General features: G+C 55.3%; 1 protein-coding gene across 5 annotated transcripts in view; it reads left to right on the forward strand.

Annotated features, from left to right (window-relative positions):
- PARVB (parvin beta) overlaps positions 1 to 23,885 on the forward strand; it is a 93,563-nt gene that overhangs the window by 63,678 nt on the left and 6,000 nt on the right. For 4 of the 5 annotated variants that reach the window (XM_032492405.1, XM_032492401.1, XM_032492404.1 and 1 more), the window contains 7 exons: positions 2,955 to 3,095; positions 4,295 to 4,410; positions 7,033 to 7,091; positions 10,322 to 10,341; positions 16,443 to 16,504; positions 18,981 to 19,049; positions 23,767 to 23,868. In XM_032492405.1, coding sequence (XP_032348296.1) covers positions 2,955 to 3,095; positions 4,295 to 4,410; positions 7,033 to 7,091; positions 10,322 to 10,341; positions 16,443 to 16,504; positions 18,981 to 19,049; positions 23,767 to 23,868 — 569 coding nt within the window. The remainder of the gene's footprint in view (positions 1 to 2,954; positions 3,096 to 4,294; positions 4,411 to 7,032; positions 7,092 to 10,321; positions 10,342 to 16,442; positions 16,505 to 18,980; positions 19,050 to 23,766; positions 23,869 to 23,885) is intronic. The other variant, XM_032492402.1, reaches the window with a different exon arrangement.

Genomic DNA, 23,885 nt, shown 5'->3' on the forward strand with positions numbered 1-23,885 from the left:
ACCGTGAAGTGGCTGCAACTCTGTCCTGTTTGAGTATCTTGCATAAGGACTACTTGATTAGGCAATTCTCAAATCTCTTGCATGTCAGGTGGTTTGACATACCGCTCTGTGTGAAGGCTAGAACAATGGAAGAGAATGTTCAGATGTTAACAGAACAACACAAGGTCTTGCCTGATCGTATTAGTGCTGTGGTTACACCGACGAGAGGCCTTAATAATCTATGCGATCACGTGACTCTAGGGCCCACGGATGCCAGGAAGGACACTGATGGAAGCGGTCAACTCTTCATTTTCTGAAGGTGGACGCTAAAGCCCAATAGGAGATTCTGGCCAAATGCCAAAGCCAAAGCTGACTTCTGTGCATTTGTAGAGAGAAGAGGTCTGGGGACTGGGCCCTGGGGGAGTGGTCAGTGGTCAGAAGAAGAGCCAGCACAGGAGTCTGAAGGGTCCATCTGGGAGGGAGGAGGAGCCAGGGGAAGGATAGAGAAGAAGAGATTTCAAGGAGGCAGGAGTGAGGGAGCAGAGGACAGAGAACGGACCTCTGGGTTTGGCCAGGTGTGAGTCACCAGTGGGCCCCTCAATGAGCCCCCTCTCCTTAAGAGCAGATTCCGGGAGCAGCTCTCAGGCCCTCTGCCGTGGGCAGGTTTCAGGGGGTGTAACTTGCAGCCTTGTCCAGGTGGACCACTTGTGCGCAGTGAGGGTCCCCACACCGGCGCGTTGAGGGCGCTCAGGGGTGGGCTGTCGTCCTGCTCCTGACTCACGGCACACCCTTCTTGAGGAAAGATGCAGGACCTCCCTAGAGTAATTAGCATGTGCAGCCCCACATTCGGCCGTCGCCACGTTTGCCTGCCACATTTTCCTCTGTCTCTTTCCCTGCCAGGAAGGTGGGGATCCTGGCCGTGCCAAAGCCCCAGGCCATTCCTGCGGCCCCGTCAGAGGGATGCTGGTGACAGGCGGCCAAGGACCTGGTTCTCTTCCACACTGGAGGGTCACCCGAGACCCCGCTGCAGGCGGCACCAGGCACGGCCAGCCGCCTGGGTTTCTGTTACGGGCTGAGCTGTGTCCCGCCTAGAATTCATATGTTGACGTCCTAACCCTCGGGACCTCAGAATGTGACTGTATTTGGAAACAGGGTTTTTACAGTTAAGATGAAGTCATTGAGGTGGGCCCTAAACCCGTAAGACTGGTGTCCTTTAAAGAAAAGGAGATTAGGATGCAGACACGCAGAGAAGGGTGACCATGTCAGGATGTCTATGCGCCGAGGAGAGGCCCAGTCTGCTGACACCAGGACCATGAGGAAGTGAATCTCCACTGTCTCAGCCCCCCATTCTGATGCTTTGTAACGGCTAATGCTCTTTCCTCCCCTTCCCCGTCCTCTCCTCCTCCTCCCCTCGGGCGCCACATTCAGTCTGCGGGGGTGGCTGAGGAAGGGGACGGTGGGGACGTGCCAGGCTCCTTGTCTCTCCCAGTGGGCGAGGCTCTCGGACCACCTGGCTCTCTCAGCCTTGCTTCCTTCCCCAGAGGCCCCAGCTCTGCCCTGTCCCTGCCTGTTGAGCACCTGGGGACCTGTGGTATGTGTTCAGGGGGTTCGTATGGATAGAGAGCTGTGGATTATTCATCTAAGACCTATTAGATACAGGTGGAGGGAAGTCAAAACGCGTAAACAGGAATCACTTCCATCCCCGGCAGGATGCGCTTTGTCGAGCTGCTTTGTTCTGCCCCCAGCACTCACTGCTCCCCAAGCTCACGTTCTCCAGGTGGGGCTGACCCCACCCCACACTAGAGCCCTCTGTGCTGTGTCCGGCCCTAGGACAGTGCCCGGGGCACAGTCGGTGCTCGGGAACTGTTCTGTGAGTGAATGAAAGAATGAATGAATGGTTGACGGAGTATCCTGAGCCCAGCAGGTACTGCTGTGTGATTATAGGGTCCTGGAAGGAATATCAGACTGCTCGTTCTTGTTCTAATGGAGGGAGGGGAGGACGTGGGGACGGGCTTCCAGCGAAAGCGCCTGAAACAGAACTTTGCTGGGGGCCACTTGCAAAGCGGAAGCCCTGTTTGTGCCCAGCCTGGACCCGACTGCCTTTCCGATCTCCCTCCCATCAGTGCCCCCGACAGCAGCTCTGTGCCAGAGTCTTACGGTTCGTCGGGCTCTGTGCCCAGGACTTTGTAATCACCCTCTGGGTTCCTGAGCTCATGATGTTCTGTGATGTGGCTTCTGTTTTGCGGAGGAGACCTATCAGAAAACCCCTAGGTCTTAGAATAAACGAATAGAAGAGAAGCCTGGCCATCCTTCCCCACTGCCCCTCCGCAGGTGTGGCGTCAAGTGTCTCTCCTGCTCCTCTCATCTCAGTCACTGCATCTTGAGCACACGTGACAGTTCTTGTCCGGCTCCTCCAGATCTGCGTCCTGCTCACTCCTGGCAAGAAAATAGTCACGGGTACCTGAATACCTAAGAATCCTTCTTCCCGTGGTGTCCAAGTGATGGAGAAAGAAGAATGGAGGGCACATGTGCAGGGAGGGGGAAGGCTGCATCTGAGACCCTTTTTATTTCCTCATCAAAGTCCTCTTCCCTCTGGGAACCCGCTGGCACCGCCCCCTCACCTCCCATCCCGCCCCTCAGGGCACCTCCTTGCCTCCCAGCTGCACCTTGAATCATCTGTCCGTTCTGTGGACATAGAATGTTCCTGGGTGGGACGCCCCCAGTTTTATCCTTGAACTCCCCGCCCCCTTTCATCCCAGAGTGACTTTCTAAGGAATTGGAGTGGCTTGGAAGTTCAGAGTTCCAGGCTCCATGTCTTGACCGCTCCCCACTGTTGTGTGGGGACCTGCTAGGTGTCTCTACCTGGCGGAGGCGGCGGGGTGGGGAGGTGCATTGTGGCTGGTTGACCAGGTGTCCCTGAGTCCCTGCAATTTTCCCTGATGCTCTGCCTTTCGCTCTTGTCCTTCTCGATGCAGAGAAACTGGCAGACCGCAAGCTGAATGTGGCCGAGGTGACGCAGTCCGAGATAGGACAGAAGCAGAAGCTGCAGACGGTGCTGGAGGCGGTGCACGAGCTGCTGCGGCCCCACGGCTGGGCGCTCCAGTGGAGCGTGGACTGTGAGCGGCCGCCGGGGCTGGGGAGCGTGGGGGGCCCGGCCTCTGAGCTGGCCACCTGGTCATTCCCCTTCGCGTCTGGCCTTGCACTTTAAAACCCGGTCACACTCCTGCTCTGTGAGAGGCAGCCAGGAGAGGAGAAGGCGTGTAGATAAGGAGCCAAGTCACACCCGCCTTGGACTTTCCCAAGCTCCGCAGTAGAGAGGTGTCCTTTCTGGTTGGCTGGATCAAGCAAGGCTTCCAGAGGCAGGGCGGGAATTTGCGTTATAAGACACAAGAAGGTTTCTGGGGTTCTTGGAAGGGCCCGCACCCCCAGGATACGTCTTGGAGCGTACTGGCTTTAGGAATCTGTGGCATGATGATGTTTCCAGCCGAGACACAAAACCAGAAAAGTGAAGCACTAAACCAGGAGAGGCCGGAAAGCTCTCTGTCCTGGTGCCCCTGCCCCAGACCCATCCCCAGGGCAGGGCAGCCAGAGTGAGGCTTAGAGGCTATCCCTGCCACCAGGGGCCCCTGTGCTTGGGGGAGACCAAGGCTGCAGTCAGATTTGCCCCTGGTGTTTTGGCCTCGAGACCTAGGGCAGACCCAGGCTCGCTTCTTGGGTTGCAGGGCCGGGGCCGGGGAATCCAGTGCTTAGGAAACAGTAAAGCCCCGCACAGGATGAGGGTGACCACACCTTGGTCCACGTCCTAGAGAAGAGCTGGTGGAGTTGGGGGTGGCAGCCAGGCCCCAGGCAGGGCAGGAGTCTTCTGACATCCCCAAACATCTTTTGCCCTTGTAGCCTGCCCTGTGGAGATGGCTGAGAATTTTAAGCATCCGAGATGCTTAATAATGCATTGTTGCTTATTGCAATAATGCTTAATAATAATATATTATTGCGCTGGGTAAGTGGCCAGGCGACCTCTTTTTCCGGCTCATTCTGTCTCCTTACCACCCAGTTCACTTTTTTTTTTTTTAACAAACAGCCTGCTTTTGAAAGTGATTGCGCAAGTCACTGGAGGCCAACAGGAAAGCAAATAAATCAGAAGCTAGAACTAAATTCACACAGGCTGCCCGTCAGTCCAGCTTTCCGTGGCCTGTGGCTTTTCCCGTGGTTTTCCTTTGAGGTCTCATTTGCACTCAGCATCTTCCTTGCCTTTTGGACGTGGGCTCCGGGTTCCCGTCTAATGATCTAAACCAGTCCCTTCTTCCCTCCCGACCAGCAATTCACGGAAAGAACCTGGTGGCCATCCTCCACCTCCTCGTGGCCCTGGCCATGCACTTCCGGGCCCCGATCCGCCTTCCTGAACACGTCTCCGTGCAAGTGGTGGTCGTGCGGGTGAGTATCGCCAGCCTGGTGGTCAGCTTGCCTGCAGCTCTGCCCGCGAGGCACCGGAACTTGTTCCTCCTCTAGTTTGCCTGCTTTTTCCTTTGTTCCCTAAGAGGCTACCATCTATTTTTTTCCTCTTGACAAAATGTACGCCTCTCCCTGGCTTCAAGGTAAATGATGGAACAGGAACAATGGCACTGATTTGAAGAGAGGCGGATGCAAAGGCATGAGTGCGTTCAGGTTTAATTTGCCACATTTTTGAAAAGAGCATTCATTTCTCTGCAAAGCCAAGTAGCTGGAAATCAGTCCTCTTGAGTAAGCTTATTGCTCACTGGAGAGGGTTGAGAGCAGCGGTTTGAAGTAGTTACCCTGATGCCCCAATCAGAGGCGGCTGCTGCGTTTGTGCCCAGTTACATCCATCATCTCCCAGTGTCTCCTTTTTAGGGTCATTTCTCTTGTTTCACTTGGGAAAATGTAACTGGGAGCCAGGGTCCTCCTGACGGAGGTGGCGTCACCTTTGCTATCTGCATTTAAGGGGACAAGCCCGGCCTTGACTTTGTGTGTGCAGTCTCACCCAGTAAACGTGTATTAAGTGCCTTCTGTGTCCCTGGCCCCCCGCCCTGGCTGTTGGTGGGTACTGATGAGGAAAGCATGCTTAGGTCCTGAAGGAACAGCTGCTTCTGCCAGAGCCTTGAGGTTACATTTGGAACCTGGATGTCTCCTGTGTTTATGTTACTGGAGATGTCCAGCTCCACACTCTCCTCTGGTTTTTAAACTTATCACTCCTGTGGTCTCTGTGGTCTGTGAGGCTCTGGCTGATCCTGTGTTTTCTGAAGCCGCCTGACCCTCCCTTACCCTGGGAGCTCGGCCCCGACCCGATGGCTGGGAGTGCCCCTTTCTGGCATCAAGCGAGGGTTCCCTGCCTTTTGACCCCGTTTGCTTCCTAAGGGGGAATGTTTGGGGTTGGAGGTGGTGATGGGGACACGGGGCCATCCCTGCCGCCTTCGTCTTGGATGCTCCCTTGAGGCGACTGGCTGGGAAGGCCTTCCCAAAGACACATGAGAACATGGTTCCCAAACCCATGTACGTCAGACTTGGGGCTCCACAAACGCTGTGCAGCTCAGTAATCAGGATGTTTCCTTTCAGGCCTGCACTTTGGTCCAAGAAAATCTTTTGGGTTTGCAGGACGCTTTTCTGGCCCGGGCAAGCACTCGCGGGGGCTGCCTTCTGTGACCGGGGTTACGGAAGGATTCTTTGGGCCACGTCCAGAGTGGAATGAAGAGGGGAGGAGAGGGCCCGGGAACTGGCCAGACTCAGGCCTTCGACGTCGGGTTATCCAGTCTGAGACGGAGAGATGTGAGGAGGGTGGCAGTTTGTGGAGAGAAGGGATGAAAAAGGGACCGTATTTGCTCCCTGGCAGCGTGGCCTTGAGAGATCACTTGGTTTCTCTCTGAGCTGCAGTGCTTTGCCCGGAAAATTGAGATACTACTACAGACTTAAAGTATTCAGCCCCGTCTGTCCCGTAGCCAGGCCTGCGCCCGGCATCCAGTCGGTGCCTAGCGCACCTTTGACGTGTGCGTAAGTGAACACAGTGTCTCTGGGCCTCCCTCACGGCACCCCTGAGAGTCAGCCAGGGCGAGGCCCCGGGGAAGCCGGCAGCTGCCCTGTGGTGGTTACTCTCCATCACGAGAACCAGCGGTGAGAGTTCCCTGGCGGCCGAGCTCAGGAGAGGTCGGGGAGCTTGGATCTCAAGAGGGGTCCGTGGTGGGCTGCCCCACAGGAAGTGAGCTCCCTGTGCCTCGAAGGGCTCTGGTGGGGGCTCGTGGTGGTGGTTGGGTGAGCTGGCCGCCCCGCTCCGTCCGGAGGTCCGGGCCGCACGGGCTTTCTCTGCCCCGCCACCACCCCGCCCCCTCCCCCTCCCCCGCCATCCTTTCCTCTCTGCTCCTGCCCGGCCCGTGTTAGGGTCCCAGGGCTGCTGTAACAAAGTCCCACTGACTGGGTGGCTTTAAACAGCAGACTTTGCTCCCTCACGTTGCAGAAGCCTGGGCCCTCCGACGGCTCCAGGGAGGACCTTCCTTCCCTGTTCTGGCTGCTGCGGTGCCGGCCTCCTCCCCGTCCCAGCCCTCCAGGCTCTGCCTCTGTCCTTGCGCGGCCTCTTCTCTCGGTGTCTGTGTTTCTGTGTCTCTGTTTTCTCTCTTATAGAGGACACCAGTCCTGGATTTAGGACCCACCCTCATCCAGTATGGCCTCATCATAACTAATCACATCTGCAAAGACCCCATTTCCAAACGGGCCCATTCTGAGGTTCTGAGTGGACCTGGCTTCTGGGGGGACCCTGCGTGTTTCATCCAGTGCTTCCCTCAGGCTCCTCGCCTCTCCTGGCTGCAGGACGTCGGGGATTCCTTTGGGAGCTGGGGTGACCAGAGACACCCCCCCCCCCCCAGCTGCCAGCTCTCAGGGCAGCGTGGAGAACAGGGTCGGGGGGGAGGTTGGAGCAGGTTCTGGCCACCAAAGGGTCACGCTGTAGTCACCTGCCGTCTGTCTGCACCCGGCTTCAGCTGCCCTGCCTGTGATGTGCCGCCCTCTCCGCCTGCCCAGGTGTTCATTTATTGTTCGTTCTGGGATTTGCAGAAGCGGGAAGGCCTGCTGCACTCCAGCCACGTCACGGAGGAGCTGACCACGACCACGGAGTAAGTGGGCCGGCTGCGCTGCTCCGGCCGGGGACCTGCACACCCTGGGGCCGACTTCCACTCTGGGTCCCTTGACCTCGGGATGGGGTTTTCTCACAAGCGTCCGCCCTGGCTTTCCATCCTCCACTCACTCTCTTCACAGTTTGCTTTTGTTAATTTTAGTGTAGTTCTGTTTTTGTTTTTGGTAACAAAGGGCAAGATAGCAGTTTGGTTTGGTATTTAAAAGCGGAATGAACAGATCTTTTATTTCTTCCCCAATAGAAAAATAAACAAGTGTGTGTGGCATAGGAATTAGAAGTTATTTAGGACACCCGCAATCTTTTCTGGAATGAGACGGGGTATGATAAACAAGTAAAAATATAGTTGATCCCATTCAAAACCTCTTTATAAAGAGGAAAAGGGTGAGTGGAAATCTAAAGCAGTGAACTTTCATAGAGTAGGTTTGCTAAAGACGTCAAAGTTTTTAGTGTTAGCACTAAGTTATCCTCCAAAGACTTTGAACTTGTCATTCCTTATTTTAGGAGGTGAACTGCAAGCGTGTGGAGAGGGGAGGCGGTGTTTGGAATGGTCAGAGGGGCCCGTGTCCTGACTCACTGACCTGTCTACCTTAGCTGCGTCAGAAGGAGGGAGCCACACGTTCAAGCTAGAACCTGCCTTTGAGATAGTGCCGGGCCGTCCCTTGTCTCTCAGAGAAGGCCAAGCGACTGTTGTTTCTAATTAAAAATTTTTTAACTCATTTTTATTTATATTTATTATTATTTTAAATGGAGGTACTGGGGATTGAACCTAGGACCTTGTGTATGCTAAGCACACACTCTACCACTGAGCTACACCCCCTACCCCAGACAGTAGTTTTCATTAAGTCTAAAAGGCTTCACACCTATTGAAAATAGCAAATCAAATGGTATGTTTTGCACGTGGCTTTTAGGAGGCCTTAGGACACCCTGTTAGGGATCTTTAAAATTCCCTGCATTGGTGCCTCTCGACTAAATCTGTTTCACATGAAACAGAACATTAAAAATTGATTGTCTGGGCTAACCCACCCGCTCAGTTCACGGAGTGATTAATTACTGTGTCATGAATTCATGTATGGTCTTTCCAAAATCGAGCTGACACAGGAAACCGCTCCCGGCATGGGAGCTGTCAGGTGAATTGGAGAGACGCTGGCCTGTGGCCTGATGTGTGTGCACATCTGTTCCAAGCCCCTGGGAGGGAGTTGGGGGTGGGGGGTGTGGGGGAAGGAGGGGGGACAGGGACGGGGTGCTGAGCCTGGCATGGTGGCCCTGGGGCAGCCAGCTCAGCCTGCTCAGGAGCGGGAGGAGGGCAGCTTGAGGGGCCCTAGGAGTGGGGTGGTGTCTAGTTATCCATCATGGTGTAACAGACCACCCCAAGGCAAGGGGCTTAAAATAACAGTCAGTTTATTTGCCTACAGTTCTGTGGGTCAGCAGTCTGGGTGGGTCTCAGCCAGTCTGGTGGTCGGTGCTAGCCGGTGGGGGGGCCCCTGTCCCTCCCCGTGTCTCTTGTCCTTGCAGAGCCAGGCTTCTTCCGGGTGCCCTCAGGGTCCCCAGAGAGTGAGAGGGCAACTGCATGCCCCCAGACTCCCTGGACCCCCACACACTGTGTCCTTACATTCTGTGGGTCAGAGCAAGTCCCAGGTCACCCTGGATGGGGGAGGGGGAGGGAGAGGGAGACCACACCTGCTGAAGGCAGGAGCAGCCAGGCCCGTTGAGGGGTCGAGCAATGATGGGGACAGGCTGTGCCCGTCTTCCCCAGTCTGGCAGGGGGTGGGGGAGCCCCGAGAGGACAGCAGAGGGCAGTGGGGGCTCTGTCACCAGAGCTGGCTGGTGGGAGATTGGTTTCAACGATTCACAGCAGTGACCAGCACCCAGAGAGCCTGCTATGTGCCAGGCACCGGTACTCGGAGGCTGAGAGGATGGGTTCCTCTCCTCGAGGGTTAGCAGTCTAGCTGACGAGAAAGGACGTGTCTGAAGTGTGATATCCAGCCCAGGGACCTTGTGAGAAGTGCTGTGTGGCCCTAAAGGAATTTTAGGAGGAGGGGGAGTGCCCCAAAGTCAGGGTGCAGAGAGGTTTCCAGCAGAGGTCACCCAGCTTCCTGCCTGGTCTCTCAGACTCCAGGTTTGCTCTCTCCTGTCCTTTCCCCTCCACGTGGCCCCAGCCGATCTGATGGAGCATCTAAATTATCAGATGCCTTAGCGCCAGCCCACTGTCTGCCTGCATCTGGCTTTATTTCCCTCAAAGCTCACCCTCCCTGCAGCTCCAAAGACCTACCTTCGGTTTTTCAAGGCTTTCTCCCCACCTCCCATCTAACCTCAACATTCTTCCCATTCCTTTCTTTCTAGAGGCAGCACTGAGGTCACCTCCTCCAGGAAGCCCTCCCTGTTTGCCAAGCAGGCTTGGCCGGCTTCCTTTTAGTTCCCGTTGCATCTCCTGTGGGTCACATTTCTGGTGCACATGGGCTGTGTTGAATTGTGGGCTGAGGAGTCTCTCTCACCATCAGGCATCACGTGGGCAGGGCTGGCGGGGAGTGTTTATTTCTGTAGCTCCATGGCCTGCACATAGTAGGTGCTAAGGAGACTATGTGTTAAATAAGATGGAACCAAAGGGCTTGCTTGAGTCTAGAGGGATTTGGGGGACAAAGCAAAGGTCCCTGGCTCTCAGAAAGGGAGTGCACAGGAAGGACCTGTGCATTCGTGCTTTCAGATCCCCAGGGAGGAACTAGCTACCCGTCCTTCGCGGTTTCAGCTCGTACCTTGAAATCAGGGCTGAGCCTGTGGTTTTCCAGGATCCTTTAGTTTCATGATTCCCCAGAAGTGCATCACTGAGTGTGATCTCTGGATAATCTGCACCCTGGTATTTTAAAGTTTAAACTCAACAGCTTCTAGAAGACCCATTTCCTGCTGAAATGGTCTCCATGTTAACCCCTCCCATGACTTAAGTGTCCCCCAAATGGCATTAAAATGGTGGTTTAAATAATGCTGGCGATTTGCTGCGGTCTTGTGCAAACATTTAGAATCCGCATAGGCACCTCTCGTTGGTAATTAGAGCAGAGAGAGTTTATCACAGTGTGACTCACATTTTTATAAATAGCCCTTCGCCTGGGCAGTTCAGGGCTCCCACTTAGGCTTCGCCTCCCCCTCCTCCAGTGCTGCTTGCTAAACTGGGTTCTGAGCGGCCCGTCTGATGATGGTTCTCTCTGTTCTTGTTTGCAGGATGATGATGGGTCGGTTTGGTAAGTCACCTGGGGGTGGGGTGGGGAGCCTGAGGTCGCCGGGCACTGTGGGGCTGTCTCAGAAGCCCCCGGGGTTCGTGCAGTCACACACGGGCAGCAGGGCCCTGGGTGGGTTTCGCTGCTCCCAGCAGTTCTGGAATCTTAGAGAAAGAGTGTGGTTCCTCTGGGGGCCCTGCATGATGGGCGTGTGGCTTGCTTCTCAGAGCTGCGGGAGGCCGGGCGGGGATCAGATGAGTACGGTGGGTAGTTGGAAGCAAGGACGGGGGAGCGTCTGGGACGTGGCACGTGGTCTCACTGGTGGCGCTGGAGCAGGGAATGGACCAGGAGGAAAGGGAGGGCAGGGATGACCCAGGAATACAGAGCATGATTAGCTGGACTCCTTACGGGGTGGAGTTTTACATGTAGTTGTCCACCTTAAAATCTCCGGCTTAACAAACCTCTTTAGAGCCAGGCAGCCTTGGCTCTGGTCCCAGCTGGGCGGCTTCTGGCCAGCTCCTTTACCTCTCTGTTCCCCAGCTGTGAGATGGGACCATGGGGTCGTTGAGGGGATTTCTAGGGATAATAAGTGTTCGCTCTACTTGGCCCAGGATCCAACACTCGTTCTCTGTTGCTATTAGTTTTCAGCGGCTGTTCCCCAAGTGCTGGTCCCTGCCCTTTTGAGGCCCCATCTTCATCTCAGTGAGGATGGCAGATAAAGGGACAGCTTGTGGCAGCGTTTAAACCCTCAGGGATCGGAAGTCCCCAGCTCTCAGCCACAGCCAGAGGCAGCCTGAGGCAGACTCACTGCTTTGGGGTCTATTTCAAAACAAAAAGCCGTCACCCACTCCAAATGCCACACTCACCAGGGAGCAGAGCAGGCAATGCAGCTGCTCGAAGAAGAGTGGAGACCAGGTGGAAGTTTCCCCTCATGCCGTGTGAGCTGACCCCAGAGCTGATCCCTGGCTGCGGGGGCCTCTGGGTGAGGGGTGCCACCCCAGAGGCACCGCTGGGCTTGGCTCCCGGGCTCTGTCCCTCATGGGTATCACGGGGACCGATGGCTGACACAGTCTCGCGTATGAAGAGGGACGGTGCCCTTCGGTCCTCAAAAGTCTTGAACGAGCGAAATTGCAGCAATTACGTGTCCTTAACTTCCTTAAGCAGGCCTTGCGCGGTGCTGCGGAAATGCAGTCTTCACTGTTCTTTCTAAGTAGCAATTCAGTTCTCTTGAATGTCTTTATTATTTAAAAAAAAAAATTAAAAAGGAGGAGAGGAGAGGAAACCCTCCTGTGTCCAGTTGCTGAGGGCTCAGAATAGCGCGGGGGTGCGGCTCACAGGGCTGGCGTGGGGGGGCGGCGTGGGCCGCCCAGCCATGCCCTGTGTCTGGGGGGCCCATTTGGGGGCGCTGTGCACCCTTCTGTTGCCTCCCTATCCTTCTGCCTGGAGGGGCCCAGACGCCGTGGGGTTGTAGAGGCCTAGAGGTGACCCGGTGGGGCCGTGGAGCGTCTTTAAGTGTGGCTTTGGTTTCCTGTAAGTTGTCACTTCTGTGGGGGATGGGCCTGGTTCGAGGTTTGGGGGACTTGGGGAGAATCAGTTCGGCGGGGGGCCGTGTGTGGCAGCCCAGGCAGAGGGCGTGAAGCCCGGCAGCCCTGGGAAGGGGTGCATGAGGTCTGGTGGACCACATGGTGACTCGCTGCGGAGAGCCAGGGGTCGCGGTTTGACACCGGGGATGGACGCCTCTGCCCTGCTGCTGAGCCCAGGAGGGGCCGCGGCACCCCGAGAACAGTGTGGAGTCTTCTCAGTGCTTGATAGGCCTGCCCGTGCTTGTGAAATGCAAACAGGCTATTAGTGGGTGACAGGCGATTAGCTCCAGCCCGGCTCCTGCTTCTGCTGACGCAGGCCCCCAGGTCTCCTGGTCACCCAGGCGCGCAGTGGCTCCCGCCGGCCCTTTCCCCCGGGGCCTCGTGGGTCCCCCCCAGCCCACGCCTCCTGACACCCCTCATCTCTCTCTCTCTCTGGCCTCCTCGCTCTCCCCAGTGTCTGTGCTCCCCCGAAGAGCACCCCAAGGGCTCCCCCTTCCGGCTTTCGCACTTGCAGGACCCTCGGCCTGACGTGCTCTCCCTCTGGACCCCCCCGTGGCTCAGTCCCTCAGCTCCCCCGGCTCTCAGCTCACTTTCCAGGGAGGCCCTCCCTGACCACCTGCCCGAATCACCATCCGTTCTCCGGCTCGCCCGGCCCCGGCCCTGCCTAATTATTTCTTTGCTTATCTCTGCACGCAAGGAGCGCCTTGCTGTGCTCCCGTGCCTGGCAGCCTCGGGTGCCCAGGCACTTGGGGCCTCTCACTCAGCCCTTCCCTCTTCCCCTTTGCACATGGCTCCTTGAGCTGTAAGCATCCTGGGCTGGAGTGTGTCTTCCTCCGCGTGCATCTCCAGCCCTGGGGAGGACACCTTCCAGGAGCTTCTGGAACACCAGGCAGATCTCCCACCGGGCTGCGCACAGAGCCAAATTCTGGGCCTCAGTTTCTCACATTAGCGCTCGGGGCAGGGTGGTTCACTCCCCCACAGAGACCCTCCCCCCTTACCTCCTGAGGACATCACAATCCTGACTGAGGTGGATGGGAGGCCCGTCTCTCCCCAAGGGAACTGGGATGCTGTAGTCTGATCTCCATGGCAACGGGCTTGCTGGCTGCCTCTCCTCCGTGGGCCCCCCTCCCCCTCACCGGGCTGCTGGGAGTTGGGGAGAAAGGAGGAGAAGCTTTCTTCCTCTTCCTCCTGGTCTCCTTACAGCCCCTGGTCTCTCCCCCTCACATCTCCCTGTTTCTGCTAACACTGCAGCTGGATCATGCCATTCCTGGTCACCGCCCTCCACAGCTCCTCACCCCGAGGGACCCAGCCCCTCTTAGCCTCCCCCAGAGGCCACACTACCTGGAACCGACTCTGGCTTTCTCATGCCTCCCTTTGTGCTGTCTCTCCCCTCTGCCCAGAGTGCTCTTCCTGCACTTCTTGCCCCAGCGAGCCCCAGCTCAAACGTCAGGGCTCCTGAGTGAAGCCTTCCTCCGTCCCCGGCCCTGTGACCATGGCCTCAAGCTCAGGTGCTTCCAGGGGCCAGGCTGGGGACAGGGAAGAGGGACGTGGCTGGATATGAAATGAGGAAGGGCTGGGTGTGGTGGGGAGTGCTGGGGTCTGGGGCAGACGGGGGCGTCTGCACCCCCACTTCCACAGGTAGCCTCTTAATGCTGGGGAGGAGGTGTGTAGGCTCACTGTTGCCTCAGCTTCCAGGTCTTCAAGAGAAGCCAGAAATTCAGAACTTTGGGACAAATCTTCCAACTTAAAATGTTGACTCAGACGGACAAAACCCACCTTATTTGGAGTAAACTCAGCGTCCCTGAAGTTGGACTTGGGTGGACATGGGGGCCCCTGGCTGGTTTGGCCCCTTTCCACATCTTTCTGGCCTTTTTGGTGCCCATCCTCTTTGTGCTTCCCAGCCTGGGCCCCTCCCGGGGCCAGGACTGTCCCTGGAGCCTGCGGGGAGATCACCGAGTGCCAGTGACACCCCTGCCAGGTGGTGGCGGCTTGGCCCTTTGTTCACCATCTTGCTTCATTCTCACCCCGCCAGTGAGCCAGGGACTGTTTTTGCTTCTGTCTTATGGAGGAGGGAAGCTCCTTGCTTAAGTCATGGGCACCAGGATCTGGACCCGATCTGTTTTCATTCCCAAGGCCAGGCACACCGCCCGGCCGTGACGTCGCCCAGTCTCCCGGGTGCAGGTGAGCGGGGCACGGGGGCGCCGGCCTCCGGACCTCGAGATGGCTCCCCTGCCGCCCTGACTGCAGGCCCAGCGGTGGCCCAGCTAAATATACCCGGCTGATGTCAAGGCTGCTCTGCTCCTGGGGTTTTTCTTAAGCTGCGTTTAAAGTTTATGTTTTGCTTTGTAAAGATTTAGCTTTTTTTTCCCCCTTATAGCAGGCTGTCTGAGCATAATCTGGCTTAGATGATTATAAAAATACTTTACAGCTGCTGCGGTGGGAAAGCTAGGAGGAGGGGATTCTGCGGGGCTGGGCCTTTTGGTTGCTGTTGGCCTTTAGATGAAAGAATTGGGGGCGCCCTTTCCCCAGCACCCCCCAGGCCAGGTGCACACGTGTGTGTGCGCACACCACACACAGACGCACACACACCCTTCCTCTTGCTTCTCACCTTCCTTCCTGCCACCCACCCCCAAGGCCAAGGAGGAGGCTGCCTGGGCTGGGCTGGGCTGGGGTGTGAGCTGCCTCCCGGGGCCCTTGCCTGTGGACACCGAGCACCTGCCTCTTGGCACAGGCTCAAAGGAGTGGCCGGGATGCTCCCTCCAGGTGAGGACCCAGCTCTGGCTCACTTGGTCATGACCCACCTTCTCTTTCTCATTTCTCCCCCATCCTTCTCCCTGGGTCAGGCAGGGCCGTGCTGAAGCAGGCCCCAGGCCGGCTCTGGTTCTGGGCTCCGGCCCCCTATAGACAGGTGGAGGGGACTGCCTACCCCACCTCCCCCATCAAACTGGTCTCCCCAGCCCCCTGAGCGCCACACTGGGTTTGGGCCCAAGTTTCAGCTCGTAGTAGAGGGCCTCTACTGGCCGAGGTCCTCTTAGCATGTACCACCCCCAGGCACCTTGAAGGGATGGGCAGCTCCTTGAGGACAGAAGTGGGGGTCCCAGGGCCTTCCAAATGCCCTTCCCCCATCTCCCTCTGTCCTGGCAGTGACACCCCCCAGCCCTGTGTCCACCCTGGAGACTTCAGCCCTCCTGGTTGGGGTCCAGGCTGCAGTGTGCTCTGTCCAGCCTCCACGCGACCTGCCGTGGCAATGTGAGGCCAGAACCAGGCCCCCGGCCCTCAGCCAGCCCTGCTCCTATCTTGTCCTCTGAGACCCCGTGCTGCCGTGGTCTCCAGTGGCCTCACCATTGAAGAGAAGGGATTGATTCTGGGTTAATTTGGAAGCATGGTTGTGCCCGTGAGTGGCAGTTAGAGTGGGTCGGGGTCCCTGTGAGAAGGGAGGTGGGTGGGACCCAGTGGAACGGCCCACTCCAGGCCCTGCAGACGATCCCACAGAGGGGGACACTCCGGGAAGCATAGGTCTGGACGATTCTCAGCAGGATTTCCTGGCTGTTTCATTTGCTCTGAGCACTGGCTGCGGGCCCTTCATTGATCTGGGAGCCAGTGACAGGGAACAAGTGAGACAGTGGTCCCAGCCTGCAAGGAGCTGACAGTCCAACAGATAATACACAACAGACAAATAAAAATAAAAGGTACTCTCAAAGTAGTCATTAGGTGCTATGAAAATTGCCCCAGGGTAAGGGGACAGGGAAGCGGAAGTGGGGTGCTCTTGTAGAAGCAGATGGTCGTGGAAGGCCCCTCAGAGGAGGTGACATCTCAGAGCAACCTGAAGGAAGTGAGGTGCGTGAACAGCAGGTGCAAAGGCCCTGTGGTGGGCATGTGATGGAGGAGCAGCCAGAAAGCTGGTTAGTGGATAGGGGTAGGGTGAGTGGGTGTGCTGGGGGCGATGCTGAGCCCATCAGACCCTGTGGGCCCATGCGGGAGGGGATGAATTTTATTCTAGGAGTGGTGAGAAGCTGGTGGAGAGTTTTAGTCAGGGCAGGGATCGGAGCGGGCAAGAAATGATGCAGTTTACATGTTACATGGCTCTCTGTGCCTGCGAGGGAGAATGGATCGGAGGGGCTAGGAGTGAAGGAGGGAGACCAATTAAGCAGGAGGTTGTAGCTGCTCCCAGGTGAGAGGAGATCGAGCTTGTATGGGGGTGGTCAGATTTATCAATAAGATTTACCAGCAAGACAAGGAACGTGGAAACAGAGAGGCAAGGACGCCTGGAGTCCTGGGATGTGATGGGGGCAAATGTCCAAGTGCCACCCGGTGTATTTCACGTTAAAAGATAGAAACTGAGTTAGGAGGAACCTTTGAAGCATCTTTTCCTTGATTTTGCTCCTCGTCAGCACCGGCCCCTGGGTTCTGACAGGAGTGACAGGATTCTAGGCAGGCTGAACATCCCATGGGATCAAAAGCGGCTGGGTCCCAGGGTCGGGCGGGGCTGAGAGCAGCACCCGGGTCTCCCTCAGCCGTCTCTGTGTCTCCGCTTGTCCGCAGAGCGGGATGCCTTCGACACGCTCTTCGACCACGCCCCCGACAAGCTCAGCGTGGTGAAAAAGGTAAGCTCTCCGAGGGCGTGCGTTTCCCTCCCGTCTCCCTCCGAACTCCGTGCTGGGAGGAAGGTGGGAAAATGTTTGAAAAATCTCTGAAATGTTTGCCGCTTGGATTGAAGTGTAATTATAGTCAAAAGCGTAACTACAGTGCATAAAATTGGCGACTTTTAACTCAGCATCTCCACTGCCGGGTACCTTCCTGTCCACCCGCCCCGCTTCTGTGGAGTGAACTACCAGCCAGCGCCGGGGGGGGGGGGGTGGTTCATTCCGAATCAAGGCTTTTTTTTTTTTCACATGGAAATGTTTTTCGGCACGGCAGCCTGCTGGCTGGCACTGGCCGTCTTACCCGGAGCTGCAATCATGACGTGCCTGGTAAACAAGCAGGCCTCTGCTGGCAGGGCTGTTCCATGCAGCGTTTGGCCTGGTCCCCTGAGATAGGAGCACGGAGCGGGAGGCCCTCCCTCCGCCCCGGCCGCGTGCTGGTCAACCTACGATTGGAAAAAACTGGGAGCACGAGGCTCTGGAGTCGGGGGCTGGGGAATGGTGGGCTTCCGGGGGGATCTGCTGGGAAGGCTGGTTCTCCCCCAAAAGGAACGGAGACGCTTCTCCCCGCACATGGAATTACCTGAGCGCCTGCAGGCCTCACATTCAGGGAGGCAGCGGTGGAGCAGACGAACTTCCCCTCCTGCCTTTACAGTCTTGAACCTGGGAAGAGAGCTTTGTCTAGGGCGATTTCCCCAAACAGGTTTCTTAATGCAGGACTTCTCAGAGCCTTTAATATGCTGACAAGCATTGGGATTCTCCCAAGAGGGCGCTTGGTAGGCAGCATTTTCCACACTTGTTTGTCTGCAGTGAGATCCGTTTATTTATTTTGGAGTAGAACACATTAAATCCCATGGAACCTGCATTTGGCAAATGTGGGTCCAGGTTGGGACAATGAGATTTTTAGTTTGTGAAGCACTTTGCAAAACGCGGGCAGAACCACCCAGTGATCCTCCTGGGGTGGAGCCTTCTTAGCATCCTTGGGTCATGAGCGACATACCCCCGGGCCTCAGAGCAGTGCCCCCCACCCCCACCCCGGCCACATCCGGCCCCCAGAACCCTGGCAGAATGTGTCCCGTGGACGCACAGGAAGAGGATTCAGGTCTGGCTCCCCACTCCTCAGCTGTGTGACCTGGCAGATTATAGCCCCTCGTCCCAGGTTCCCCACGTGTTGGGACAGAGGCAGCCGCTGTGAGTGCCGTGCGGGAAGAGGGCAGAAGATTGTGTGAATATGATGTGCTGTGACATTCATCTTTCTCTAGATCTGGTGCTGACTCGGGCTTTGAAAAGGCACGTGTGGCACTGGGGGCCCCAGCAAAGACCAACACAAAATCCTTTGATTTGCCTGATGGCTTCCTCACCTCCAAATTGAAAATTGCTGTGTCAGTGGCTCCTGTACCCCAGAATGAATGTAGGGGGGACCCTGTCCACCTCTCCAGATCCCTCCAGGGTCTCTCCCATCCCACCCCCATCCAGCCTGGGCCAGAAGATCCCAGGGGGTTCGCACATGTGTACGTGGCCTGGGTGGCTGCCCCGCCCACTCCCCCCACTCCCGTCTCCCACATGGCCCGTCCTCAGCCCAGCTCAGATGCTCCCCCGGCCCGGCGTCTTCCAGGGATCCACGCACCTCCCCCTGCGTGTGCATCACCCCCCCCCCATTGCGTGTTTCACACGCTTTGGGGTATCTCTCGATTTCTCTGCTGCCTCCGCTGGGTGTACATGTGGAGAGTGACGCCTCTGACTCTTCAGGCTGGGGCTCTGTCTGACTGTCTTGTGTCCCCGGCACCGAGCAGAGTGCCTGGCGCATTTGGGTAGAATGGATAAGGAAGTGGCATCATGTCCAGGGCAGGGAGGGGTGGGGTTGGTACTGAGTTTCCATTAAAGTTGGGTTTGGAAGTTACAGGGGGCAAGTTTTAAATGTTTGCCAGAGAGGAGAAGCCAGTGGTCCTTGGTACGTGCGTACCATGACTCAGAAGATCCCTGCTCACCTCAGCTGAAGCCCTGGGTAGAGTCTGCTTTACTGAACCCGAGATGGGTGTGGCCCGAGGCAGCCTTCCTCCCTCAGTCTTTTGTAGTTCAGGGTCGTTTCCAGGATACGTGTAAACATTTAATTCCCTCCCCTGACAGTCTTTTCCTTCTTGAGGGCACTGATTATCTTCGGTAGGGCTGTTAAATATGGCGCGAGTGTGGATCGCGTGCATGCACGGGCTTGTGCATAGGGATGTGCGTGTCTCCTCCAGCTGGGCTGGATTGAGGCATCATCCCGTTGAAACCGAGGGTTATTGTGAGAACATTTCACTTTAAACATGAGCTTTTTATTTTAGCAAACAGAGGAGACTGTGGAAGCGTCTCACCAAGCCACTGATGGCAGGCGTCGAATCCGTCCTCCCCACGGGAGCTGAACCTCACTCACGGTTCCCGTGTGTCTTTGCCCCCACAGTCTCTCATCACGTTCGTGAACAAGCACTTGAACAAGCTGAATTTGGAGGTGACGGAACTAGAGACCCAGGTAAGCTGTGTTCCGGGCTGAAGGATCCTTTGTCCTGTGCCATTTGCAGCCAGCTTTCTGATCCCAGCTGGGCCACGTGAACAAAACAGACACCACTGTGTTCGTTGAATAAGGACTGCCCATCCCGTAGCCAAAACAGCCCCCGACGTGCTGGCCTTCTCCCAGACCCTCTGTCTTCACTTCTTAGGGCTGCCGGGACAAAGTACCTTAAACACAGACGTTTCTGTCCTCTCAGTCTGGAGGCCAGAAGTCCCAGATCAATGTGTCAGCAGGGCTGGTTCCTTCTAAGGACCGAGGGGGAATCTGTTCCAGGTCTCCTGCCGGTTTCTGGCGGCCTCCTGGCGACTTTTGGCGTTGGCTGGGTCTTTAGTTGTACCACCCCCGTCTCTGCCCTCATCTTCACGTGACATTCTCCCGTGTGGGCGTCTGTGTCCAGATTTCCCCTTATTGTAAAAGCACAGCCATGCTGACTAAGGCCCGCCCTCATGACTTCATCTTAACTCGATTACTTCCGTAAAGACTCTATTTCCAAAATGAGTTCCCACTCACAGGTTCTGAGGGTTATGATTCCAGCACCGCTTTTTTGTGGGGGAGACAATTCATCCATCACACCCTCTGAGGTGCCCCCTCACTGCCCCTCGGCCTAGGATGTTCTGGCCCCTCTACTTCCGTTCTCCAAGGCCGTCCTACACTTAGAACGTGGCCGGCACCTAGCAAAGACTTGCTAATATCCCACTGATGAGTTTGCACAAAATACTTCTCCTGCAGTGAGTATATAGAGCACACCCCCACCCCCACTCAGAGCTCAGCGGCATCGTGAAAATACGTTTCGAGAGCTTGGCAAGCATTAAAGACAAAATATAATTTTCCCAGGATTAGCTGGGTGCTTAAATTTGGCATCTTTTGAGTTCTCGGCGCAGATTTCTCTAATGCGCGGCTGATCCTTCTTAAACCCCTGGGTGATTGCATTCGTTCCTTTCTCTTTCTTTAACTTTTCTCATTTGCTTTTCTAATTAAAAAAGTAATTCAGGTTCATGGTAGAAATGTCTGAAAATGCAGATAAGCAAAACAAATAAAAATCATCCTGTAATCCCATCATCACCCAGAGATAACGGTGCTGGGGGCTTCGTTCCACATCATTTCTCTACACGGACGGCTTGTTACATGCAGCTTGGGTCTGTGTTTGAAAGCCAAATGGTCCTTTTTTAATGTGTCTGTTTATTTGTGCATTGTTTGCAAATGCACTTTTTGTTTTAGCGGTTTACTAATATTGCGTATTTAGCCTCTGATTATTTGCAGTTTGACATACTAACTGTCCAAAATCTACTAATTGCAAAGGAACGATCCTCCTTTCTTCTCCCTACCCCCCAACCTCCCCCGTCATCCTGTCCAGAGGTAACTAACTACAGTTAGTGGTTGGATGTGCATTTTTCTAGATGGTTTGTGTGCCGACGTGTATTTTTTGAAATGATGATGGACCACACTGTGTAGTTGTTTTGTGAAGTGTTTTTTGTTATGAAATACATGGTGGGCATCCTTTTGTGTGAGTGTGCGTGTGTTTCTGTCTCATCCTCTTCGTGTTGCCTGGTCTGTCTACAGGCATCACTTTTAATAGCTGCCTTCTATTCCATCCCAAGGCTGTGCTCCATTAAACCATCCCTCATGATGGCGCGTTTCCCACTCTTGTAAATAGCTGTACAGGGGGCATCTTTGCACACAGCTGCCTGTGCCCTTGTTGACCTCTCAGGACAAACTCCTAGCAGTGGGGTCGTTAGAGCAAAGGCAGGTGGTAACACAGAGGGCCCAGGAAAGTTTGCCCACCGGAAACTCCATCAGCAGCGTTGAGAACCCACGTCCTCGCCAGCGGTTCCCAACTACGGCTTCCCAGATGGGCCCACACCCCAGTATTAATAGCCAGACATCTTAAACTGAGACTCTAACCTTAAATTTGCATTGATCTTTATTTACTCATTGTCTCCACTTTTTTTCTATCACCACATAATATAAAGTAACATCCTCAAAATATTTTGAACCACTGGTCCACCAGAAAAGATCACTGGCCACAGAAATGCAGTTTTTTCTTTTGTTACAGAAGACTTTGAGTATTTTTATAAATATGTTCATCATTAAAGTCTTTTTTTTTAAATTTTCTTTTTTAAGAAAGTTTTATTATTGTATTATTTATTATTGTATAATTATTTTATTTTGGGGGGTAATTAGGTTTATTTACTTTTTAGAAGAGGTACTGGGGATTGAACCCAGGACTTCGTGCATGCTAAGCATGTGCTCTACCACTGAGGTATACCCTCCCCTGTCATCATTAAAGTCTCATTGTCCTGGAAGTCAGAGAGACCTGGGCTCAAATTCCTGCTCAGGGTGCAGGTGTGCATACATGTGTGTGTTGTCCTTTCTTTTTAAAACCACTTTTGTATTGTGGGCAGTTTCTAGCTCTGAGGCAGTAACTCAGCCTCTCTGAGCTTCTCCCCACATGTTTCAGCTGGAGACGGTAGATAATGGTGTGGCTTCATGGAGATAACGCATTTAAAATGTTGGTCATAAGTGATGATGAAGACAGCAGTGATGGTGTCTTGGGGCCTCTGTGGGGATTTCCATTCCCTGCAGAGCCGCACCATGGATTTCTGAGTGAGGGCACCCCATCTGGGACCACTGCTCTTGTGCATGTGGAAAACGGAGGGTCTCACTCATTAGCTGATAAGCCACCGCACTCTGCTTGGCCCTCACCCTCCTGGGGGCCCCGTCCCTTCCCCTGCCTTCCCTTCTGCATTACTGTCTCTCCTACCCGCCTGTGACACGGGGGTCCTGGGGCGGGTGGGTTAGAAGGTGCCTGGGAAACCAGCACCCACTCTGCCGGTGCGCTATTCCACCAGCACCGCCGCAGCGGGGTGCACGTAGTTTTTACAGACCCTTCTCATCTCCTTAAGGAGCTGAGTTAGCGACTTCTTCACGGCGTGGAAGCATGGACCTCGTGACACCCAGGCAGAGGGTCATTCATCACTCAGATCACGTTAAACTTGGGCCTGGAACACCTGCCCGGGAAGGACCTGCTCGTTGGCACATCATGATCGTGTCCCTCTGCCTTGGGCTGTGTTTCTTAGTTTCCCCGTCTCCTCCCAAAGGACAATGCTTCGGGAGATGAGATGCTTAGGATTTTGACTTTTCATCTTAATGCCGGGGGCCTCGGCAGCCTGGCTAGGATGGTGGAGGGAGCTGCTGCTGCTGACTTTTAAAAAGTCCTCCCTTCTGCACGTTCCCATTTTACCCACTGCAGTCGCTGGTCTCGGGAAGCTGAAGGCCTCCTGGGTGTCCAGCCCCTCCCAGCCGTGCCGTTGTCCTGCGTGACAACCTAGCTCAGTGCTGACCATTTCATGGTGAAAATGTTCTGTTGCTGCACCATCTGATACATAAGCCACTGGCCACGTGTGGCTGTTGAGCACTTGAAACCTGGCCTGTGTGACTGAGGAGCTGAATTATTTTTGAGGGGGGAGGTAATTAGGCTCGTTTATTTTTTTCTTTATTTAATGGCGATACTGGGGATTGAACCCAGGACCTCGTGCATGCTAAGCATGTGCTCTACCACTGAGCTATACCCTCCCCCCAGAATTATTCTGATTCATTTTTTAAAATTTAAATTTAAGACTTTTGGAGATTGGTTGCACAACAGTGTGACTGTGCTTAGCATGACTGAAACTCATGCTCAGACTCAAAATGGTTAAAATGATTAAATTTCATGTCATGTATGTTTTACCAAAATAAGTCCGCATCATTCAAAAAAAGTTTAAAAAAAAATTTCGGTAGGTCCCTGTGGCCAGTGGCTACCAGATTGGACCATCTGGAGTCTGGGGTCCTCATAAGCCCTGGATCTGCAGGAGACCTCAGGGACACCATGTCTGTCTCTGTGAGGATGAGCGGGTCCTACCTTCCCTCGAGTGCTGCCAGGCCCTCCTCCTGCACCTTGGTTCTCTCCTCCCCTTGGGCAGATTGTTCGGCCATCCTTGGTCTCCACTGCTTTATCTGTAAAGGGATGATCGCTCCCTGTGCTGGCTTATTGGCTGGAGGGGGTGGGGCCGGCAAAGAGCAGTCTTTTGTTCTAGATTTTTGGCCCCCTCTGTGCGTGGGAGGTGCTGGGCTAGGTAGCAGGTTGGGGGGCTGGGAGGCTGGGGCGAGACTGCAGCCTGCAGATCAGGGCCCAGTTAGGATGGACACTACGTGCTGGGTGCTCACAAAGGCTCTTTGTCACCACTGAAGAGTCTACAGCGTGAACACTGCTCGAAGAAGGGGCTCAGGAAGCTGAGAAAGTGAGAAGGGAGAACAGGGCAGCAAACCCCAAACCAGAGCATAGGGCTCCCTGCAGGCTGTGCATTAACCATGCCAGCAGCTGACCCTGATGAAGTGCTCGCTGTGTGCTGAGGGCTCCCTGCCCCTCCTCTCGCCGGGTCCTTGCAACAACCCGGAGAGGTGGGAGCCAGCGCCATCCCCAAGGTCAGGGGTCCGGTCCTGCCCTCCAGCCGCAGACACACACGGCATCACGTCCAGTCCCGAGCGCGCTCTTTGCGCCCAAGTTCTTCACCTGATTGCTTTCTTTCCTCAACAAGGGGTGGATTTTTTTTTTTTTAAAACATCTTCCTCCTTCTAACTGGAGACAGCATTCACTGCCTCCGTGCACGGCCTGGGAACGCCACCAAGCGTCTCTCTGTAGTTTGCAGACGGCGTGTACCTAGTTCTGCTCATGGGTCTTCTGGAAGACTACTTTGTGCCCCTGCACCACTTCTACCTGACCCCGGACAGCTTCGATCAGAAGGTATGTGCGGACACTCT

Source organism: Camelus ferus, chromosome 12 (assembly GCF_009834535.1).
Source record: "Camelus ferus isolate YT-003-E chromosome 12, BCGSAC_Cfer_1.0, whole genome shotgun sequence".
Lineage (NCBI taxonomy): Eukaryota > Metazoa > Chordata > Mammalia > Artiodactyla > Camelidae > Camelus > Camelus ferus.